General features: G+C 15.9%; 3 protein-coding genes and 3 non-coding genes across 6 annotated transcripts; 4 read left to right on the top strand and 2 right to left on the bottom strand.

Annotated features, from left to right (window-relative positions):
- Positions 1-635: 635 nt before the first annotated feature.
- On the top strand, positions 636-1,067 carry PRSY57_0218200 (hypothetical protein; the record flags this gene model as incomplete). Its single annotated transcript, XM_012905613.2, has 1 exon — positions 636-1,067. The coding sequence occupies one exon, from the start codon at positions 636-638 to the stop codon at positions 1,065-1,067; it is 432 nt and encodes a 143-aa protein (XP_012761067.2).
- A 627-nt stretch (positions 1,068-1,694) lies between these two features.
- Positions 1,695-2,061, bottom strand: PRSY57_0218100 (40S ribosomal protein S30, putative; the record flags this gene model as incomplete). Its single annotated transcript, XM_012905612.1, has 2 exons — positions 1,695-1,867; positions 2,058-2,061. The coding sequence occupies 2 exons, from the start codon at positions 2,059-2,061 to the stop codon at positions 1,695-1,697; spliced, it is 177 nt and encodes a 58-aa protein (XP_012761066.1).
- A 1,242-nt stretch (positions 2,062-3,303) lies between these two features.
- Positions 3,304-4,584, bottom strand: PRSY57_0218000 (conserved protein, unknown function; the record flags this gene model as incomplete). Its single annotated transcript, XM_012905611.2, has 1 exon — positions 3,304-4,584. One exon carries the CDS (start codon positions 4,582-4,584, stop codon positions 3,304-3,306), a length of 1,281 nt encoding a protein of 426 aa, XP_012761065.1.
- Positions 4,585-6,206: 1,622 nt separating this feature from the next.
- On the top strand, positions 6,207-6,288 carry PRSY57_0217900. Its single transcript, XR_002204042.1, has one exon. It is a non-coding gene; the product is annotated as a small nucleolar RNA snoR01 (small nucleolar RNA).
- A 274-nt stretch (positions 6,289-6,562) lies between these two features.
- PRSY57_0217800 lies at positions 6,563-6,710 on the top strand. The gene has a single exon (XR_002204041.1). It is a non-coding gene; the product is annotated as an RNA of unknown function RUF2 (non-coding RNA).
- A 562-nt stretch (positions 6,711-7,272) lies between these two features.
- PRSY57_0217700 lies at positions 7,273-7,896 on the top strand. Its single transcript, XR_002204040.1, has one exon.
- Positions 7,897-8,866: the final 970 nt, after the last annotated feature.

Below are 8,866 nucleotides of genomic sequence, written 5' to 3'. Positions count from 1 at the left end.
TTTTCTTGCACATTTAGGGTGAATATTAGAGTGAAAAAAAAAATATATATATATATATAATTATATATATGAAATTATTATGGCATATAAATATATATATATATATATATATATATATATATATATATATATATTATATATGTACATATAATATATATATAAATATTTTTTATATATTACTACGTACATACAAATATAATACTACAATAAGGTTTTCGAAAAATAATAAAAATTTGGTGGTGGTACATTTTCTTTTTTTTTAAGTGATAAATATTTATAACATTTTTATATTTCAAAAAAAAAAAAAAAAAAAAAAAAAAAAAAAATGTATATATTATATATATATATATATATTTATTTATTTATTTATTTATTTATTTATTTATATATTCATATAATTATTATATTTTTATATTCCTTATAAAATAAATCGCACTTAAAAAATGTTATATAAAAATTATAATTAACATTATAAGGGATAAATTTAATTAAATATATATATATATATATATATATATATTTATATTTATATTTATAATATAATAATGAGTTGTTTGTGTATATATTTAATTTATCATTTTATTATTTACATATAATAAATTTCATGTATACTCTCCTATATATATTAGTAAAGTATGATAGATAAGGTTTTAAAAATTAGAAGAGGAATATATAATATATGTCACATTGCTCATGTTTATAAAAAACCTCCTTATAAAAATCCCATAAATATACTTTTTTATAAAAAAACACAAAATTATCATTGTAGCGAAAAAAGAAATGACAATAAAAAAGAGAATATAAACGAACAAATAAACAAACAAATAAATAATCAAATAAATGAAAAAGATGATTTGTTGTGGAATATATTTATGTTTGATAGAAACATATCCTTTTTTTCTGTAAGCTTCTATGTTCTCTTATGTGCAACACTAACTTTACACTTTTATAATAATTATTATACGAATAATAAAACTACTGAACTTGATAAAGCAAAAGAAAGGGAGCAAAGAAACTTAATTGAAGTACAAGAAAAAAGAAATCAAAGGGGGGGAAATAACACGTGAAAAAAAAAAAAAAATATATATATATATATATAATAATATTGTATATATAATGGTTCCTCATATACATAAAATATTATAAATAGGCTCATTTTTTTATTAATACACAATTTGTGTACCTTTTTATGTCTATTTTTTTTTTTTTTTTTCGTAATCATTTATATTTCTTTCATTTTATTTATTTTATATAATTTGTTCCATATTTTTTTTTTTTTAATTTGTAAATTCTTAACACATTTACTTCTTATTAAAAAGTTATATATCCTTACAAAATAATAGTTTCTTTAATATATATGATATAAATATATATATATATATATATTTCATATATATTATTTAATTTTTTTTTTTTCTTAATAAGATATCATGTAAATATATTATAAATAAAAACATACATATATACATATATATATATATATATATATATATATATATATATGAAAAAAGGAAAGTTATAGAAAATATCCTTTATGAAAAACCATATAATATATATAAAAAATATATTAAATATAATAATATACTGTTTCCAATTTTCTTTATCATATAATAAATATAAAATAAATAAAATATAACATATTAGATAAATTATACTTCATATTTCTTCCAAGTTTCATTTCGATTGACAATCATTTAAGCTTTTGAATTAGGTCCTTTTTTTCTACCTCCATTATCTGAAAATCTTCTGTTATAAAGTTGCCTTTTTTTAGCTCTTCCTGTTAAACGTTTTTTCTTATCTAACTTTGGGACTTTAGGAGTCTGGTTTTTAACTTTACCAGCTCTTGCTAATGATCCATGTACCTTTCCTATAATATATAAAAAATAAAAATAAAAATATATACATATATATATATATATATATATATACAATTATATTTTTAATAATTTCAAATATATTTATGTAGATATATAATTCCCAATCATAATAAACATGTTATAAATATTTATATAAATATATTATATATATATATATATAATCTTTTATATAAAAATTACCCATTTTTCCTTAAATATTTATTTATTTGTGAATATAAATAATATTTTAAATTATTTTTTTTTTTAAATAAATTTTTATTTTAAATGAAAAACTTTTAAATTGTAAATTATACAAAATTTAAAGATATTTAGAAATTATTTTTTATTTCCTTTTTAAAATATTAAAATTATATATATTATATATATATAAATATTTTTTTTTTTTTTTTTGTTCTTGAATACTTATAGCAAACTTCCAAAAAAAAAAAAATAAATAAATAAGGGCGAATAATTTTTATATTAAAAAGTATTATTATTACATATATGTATATAATATATATTAAATACAATGTATACTATATTATTAAAAAAAAAAATTTTAACACAAAATAATTAATTTTTTAAGCCTTAATAAATATGTATATAAAAATATATACGTATATTGTATATTAGTATAATATAAAAATATTTAGTATATAAATATTTTATTTCAATACTATGAATAATATTTATTATAATTTAATGTATTTATATATATATATATATATATATATATATATATTTTATATTATATTTTTTTCTTACATATCATATATCCTTTTTTTAAGTGCAACATCCAATATAATATGAGAAGAGCCTCTTCTCTCTTCATATTATTTTATATTTAATTTTTTTTTATTTTAATTTTTTTATCATTTTTTAAATAAAAAAAAATAAATCATATGATAACAAATATTCAAATATGCACTTCTAAAAAAAAAAAAAATATATATATCTACAAAATTGTTTGTAAAGTACAAAACTCATTCAAAATAATTTTTCATTTTTAAAATATAAATCCAAAATAAATAATTATAAAAATAAAATATTATATTTAATCTTTAATATTCCCCCTTAATTTTATAGCTTGAAATATCAAGCAAATGTTATATATAAATATAATAAGTTAAAAGGATAAAATAAATAAATAAATAAATATATATATATATGTATATATTCATAATGATAAATTAAAGTTTACGATAATTTTATATATATATATATATATATATATAATTAAAATGATCACATGATGAATTAAAATTGTATAATGTACAGGAAAAAAAAAAATTAAATAAATATATATATATATATATATATATATATTTATATGTGTATTTTTTTTTTTTTTTTTTTTTTTTCATTCACATTAATATTATTGTGTATAATGATACATATACAAATAAACATAACTATTATTATATATATATATATATATATGTACATTTCATTTTTCTATGGACATGTGTATGGAGGCCTTCTTTAGCCTCTCTACCAAAACGTTGCCAAGACCTACAGACACAGAAATTACTCCAAATGTGTTTGGTAAATCGTTTTCTTTTAATAAAGAAATAGCTGACTCTGAAATAATTTTTGCACTTAACAAATATCCAGGGTCTTCATTTTTCCCACTTAAATATAAATAAAGGCTTTTCTTTTTTTTTTCTTCATCGTTATCATTATCTTCTCCAACAATTATACATTTCCAATATGCTTTTTTCAATTCATTCATAGTCTTGGGTTTATAAAACAAATCAATATATTTATTTATTAAATAATCCATAAAAAAAAAGGATTGAAAAAAATTAAATATCTTGCCACATAATTTCCTAAAAATATACATGGGTGTACTTAAATGTGTATCATATTGTTTATAATTAATAACCAGATCTTTTCCATACTTATAATTTAATAAATAATTAGACCATAATACATATGCTTCTTCTATATTAGAATAAGATGTATCAAAGCAATAACCAAATTCTTTTTCATAATCGAGAAAATAATTTGTATGTATTTCTTTTTGTTTTTTTAAATAATTATTCCCACTAACTTTGTGTTGTACATCATATTTATTATCACATAAATAATATTTATGATAATTATTTTTTATACATTTTTTAAAAAGTAAAGCACTTTTTATAGTTGTTTTTCCAATAGTTCTTAAATTATTTCCCTCATTACACAAGCGTATTTTTATGACTGGACATGTTTTTTTATACTGTCGAAAAAATTCTTCTTGCATAATAAAATTACCTATGTCACTAATAGCAGAGATAAACGATGCACTGTGAATTATTTTTAGTTTTTTTTCTATTGCTATATTATTAAATTCTTTATATATATTTAATATAAAGTTATGTTCACCGCACACGTCTACATAATGACAACTCCCTTCTACACAAGCTTTTACTATATTGTATCCATATAAAATATAAGGTCCTATCGTACTTATTACTACTTTTGATATTTTACAACAATTTAAAATTGATTCATAAATATTAATATCTATTTCTTTTTTATTTATTTTTTTTAATATAACATCATTTTTCTCTTTTATAGTATACAGAAAGGTATCTAGTTTTTTTATATTCCTAACACCACATAATAGCTTTATTTCTTCACTTTTTATCTTTTTCTCATAATTTTCCAAAAAATATTCTAAAACCATTTGACCGGTATATCCTGTACACCCCAATAGTAATATGTCATATTTTTTATCGTACATAAGGTATACACATAAGCGAAGAAATGTATTTATATAAATGAAGATACATACATATATATATATATATATATATGTATAATTTATTTATTTATTATTTTTTATTTTGTTCTTTTATATTAATTCAAAAAATATATTTAAAGTTTTAATAATTATTAAGCAATATATATATATATATATTAAAAACAAACGGAAATATTTTCACATATTATAATAATATAACAATTTATTATTTTTAAAACATTTAAAAGAATGCTTCAAGAAATAAACAACATTTCCATAATAAGCATATTACTAAGCCCCGAAAAAAAAAAAAGGAAAAAAGAAAAAGAAAATATGAACACAATAAAAATACATATACATGTGTCTGTTGTATCTTGGAATCATATGAATTTTAAAAGGCACAGCATTCTTTTGTAATTCCTCAAATATGGAAAATAATATTTACTTATTATAATTTGCTAATATGAAAAGGAAAAGGTTACATATTGTATATAAATTAAATATTATTATTAATAAATAAAAATAAATCAAAAAAAAAAAAAAAAAAAAAAAAGTAGAACATATATATATATATATATATATATATATATATATATACATATATTTATATCAATCCATTTTCCAAAACTTGATTACACAGATACTTTGAGAACAACAAACTTTTTTGTAGATACATAAATAATTTTTTTTTTCCATCAAAGGGGGAAGAACATGAATAACAATAATTAATATAAAAAAATTTTATTAAAATTGTATTTTATTATTTTTAATTATTACATATTATCATCATATATATATATATATATATATATATATATATATATATGTGTACAAATATAGAAATATGGTATTTCTTAAAAGATATATAGTAAAAAACAAACAAAAAAAAAACGGGTTTACGAATTTTTATAATTTAAATATATCAAAATAAAATAATTATGTAGAATATACTCTTCCATTTATTAATAAAATAAATATTTTTATACATAATATTATATATATATATATATATATTTTTTTTTTGTATTTCCAAAATGTTCCATATATCTTTTTTTTTTAATATTCGTTGGATGGTTTAAGGGGTTTTTATTAGAACAGCCAATTTTCTATTTTCTTCCAACCACAAAGGAAAAAAAAAAAAAAAAAAAAAAAAAAAAAAAAAAAATTAGTTAGCTAAAATGGAAAAATTATATTTATATATATATATATATATATATATTAATTTATTTTTATTTAATTTATATTATTTATATATTTTTTTGTTTTATTAATATTTATTTCTCTTAGAATATAAATGAATATATACATAAATAATATATATATGTATAATATATTATACGTATATATAATATATATATATATTTTTTTTTTTTTTTAAATTATAATATATTATTTGATTAAGAAAAAAATAATTTTACATTTATTCTTAAAAATGAGATTAAAATAAATACATTAAGATAAAAATACGAAAATTACAGAAATGATGGGAACTCATACTTAAAGGTAATTTAAAAAATATAAATATATATTTTTATATATGTAAAGTATTATATATATATATAATATAATATAATTTATGTTTAGATATTTTATTATTTAAAAATGTAATTATATTTTATAAATATGAATGATGAGAAATACATTAGCAAATGATTTTGATTTTAAATCAAATGATTGTTTAACCTCTAAGAAGTTCTGAATATTTATATGAAATATAAAAAAAATAATAATAAATAAAAATGTACATGAAAATATGTTAAATATTTTTGTTAAAAAGAAAAATAATAAAATAAATATGTATACACCAAAAATATATAATATATTTCTATAGGAACTTAGTATTCCATTTTGCAAACTACCAAAAAAAAAAAAAAAATAAAATAAAATAAAATAATAAATAAAATAATAAATAAAATAAAATAAAATGATAATAATATAAAATTATAAATGTAAAAGATATATAGATATAATAATATTTCCTTTTGAACGATTCGAAGAGTTACTATTAAAATATTTTGAAATATGTTATAATAATAACTTCAAATCTGTTCATATAACAAATGTATATACGGTGGCTTTTTAAATTTTTTATTTTAGAAATGTCAATCCATATATATCACAGCACTAATTTTTAATAATTGTTTTTTCGTATTATAGTATAAAATGCATTATAAGATAATACATCATATTATATATATATATATATATATATATATATATATATATCATATATGTTTTATTATATCATATTTTTATCTTTTCCTTTTTTTTTTTTTTTTTTTTTTAATAGTTTATTTATTAGGGGGGTTAATATAGTAATGCTCTTTTGCAATAGTAGAACCAAAAAGACATGCTTAAAATCAAATGAAAAATTATTTTATTCATTTATTTAATTATTACTCTTATCCTTCGTATTATTATTATTATTATTATGATTTTATTTATGAGGGTGACACACAAAAGAGTGTTAAGAAAATAATGAAGTCCATATCATGTTGTATAATAAGATTTTTTTTTGAGAACAACAAAAAAGGATGAATGTATTCATAAATAGATATGAGGTTAATATGAGAGGAAATCACATTGACAAAAAAAAATTTAAGCATATTGTTCAAATGAAAAGAGAATAATTTTTTTTTATTATTTTGTTTGTCCAAATATATACACATTTAAAATAAATATTATGCATATGCAATGAGTTTAAGCTCAAAACATCCTGCAAATATACATACACAAAATGAAAGAAAGAAAGAAATAAAAAAGAAAAAAGAAAAATGGAAAAATAGGTCACATTTTTGTATGTTTCTTGTTTTTCCATTTTTTTTTTTTTTTTTTTTTTTCCTTTTTCTTTCTCCTAATTTGTGTAATTTTTATAAAAACAGGAAGGAAGGTCTGAGATGCTGCATTTAAAGAATAGAAAAAAAAAGTCAATGAATTTTATTTTTTTTTTTTTTTTTTTTATTATTCTTATGAATTAAAAAGGAAGAAAAAAAAATTAAAATTCATTGTTACTTTTTATTTCACATATATATATATATATATATTCTTTAATAAAATTTTTGAGAGAAAAAGTATTGAACAAATATTAATTAGTTACCAGAAATATCAATCATATATTTAAAATTTCGTAAGAAATTTTGTGTATGGTTTTGAAAAAGCTAATAAGCAAGTATACATTGGTGAGTTCGATTTTTGAGGTTTTTCTTTATTCCTACATCTCATATATCAATATTTTTTTTATAATATATATTATACGAGATGACAATAAGAAAAATAACTTAATTCAGACTACTCCTAAATTCATTGCTACAAAATAATATGTGATGTATTTATTAAATTGTATATATAATATAAATGATATAAAAAAAAAAGAAACTAACTAACTAAATAAATAAATAAATAAATAAAAAAGAAAAAAGAGAAGGAAACAAATTAACATGAATTTTATATTTGCACAAAATAATATATATAAATGTAAATATTTAAACGAATTATGATATTTTTTTTTTTTTTTTTTTTTATTCTCTTTTATTATTTTTTTTTTTTAGTATATTCTTTAAATAATGTATATATAATAAAATATATGTTCTTACATATATATAATATTTATATATATTATATTTTTTTAAAATATTTGTGTTTCATTTAAAAGTGATCAAATATTTAAAAAAAAAGGAAAACTTATAAAACTTATCAAGTTAAACAAAAAGAAATATATATATTTCTGTTTAAATGTTGGATACATATTTTATAAAACATATGTTATTTTCTTTCCATCACAAAAAAGAAAAAAAAAGGAAAAGTGTCTATATTATGTTATATATAATATATATATATATATTTATTTATTTATTTATGTATTCACATAAATATTGTAAATTCAAACAAAAACCTTTATATATATAATATGTAGAACATAAAATTTTAAAAAATATCAATTTGAGTAATTTAAAGAATCATTTGTTCCATTTTTAAAAAATATATAAATAATAGATATTTTGTTATGTACATTATGCTTACTATATATATTAATAATATATCCGTAGGTAATTTTTATTTAATTATATATAATAATGTATATATATATATATATATATATATATATATATATATAATTTTTTTTTTTTTTTTTTTTTTTTTTTTTTTTTTTACTAATATAAAAATAAAATATATTTTTTTATATATAAAAAAAATTAAATTTTTAAAAAAAAAAAAAAAAAAAAAATATAAATATTTTAATAAAAATTTTTTTTCCTTTTTATAATTTTTTTTTTTTTATTTT

The sequence above is a fragment of the Plasmodium reichenowi genome, chromosome 2 (genome assembly GCF_001601855.1).
Source record: "Plasmodium reichenowi strain SY57 chromosome 2, whole genome shotgun sequence".
Taxonomy (NCBI): Eukaryota; Apicomplexa; class Aconoidasida; order Haemosporida; family Plasmodiidae; genus Plasmodium; species Plasmodium reichenowi.
The sequence above is the reverse complement of the archived record's forward strand: the minus strand, read 5'-3'. Positions and strand labels throughout refer to the sequence as shown.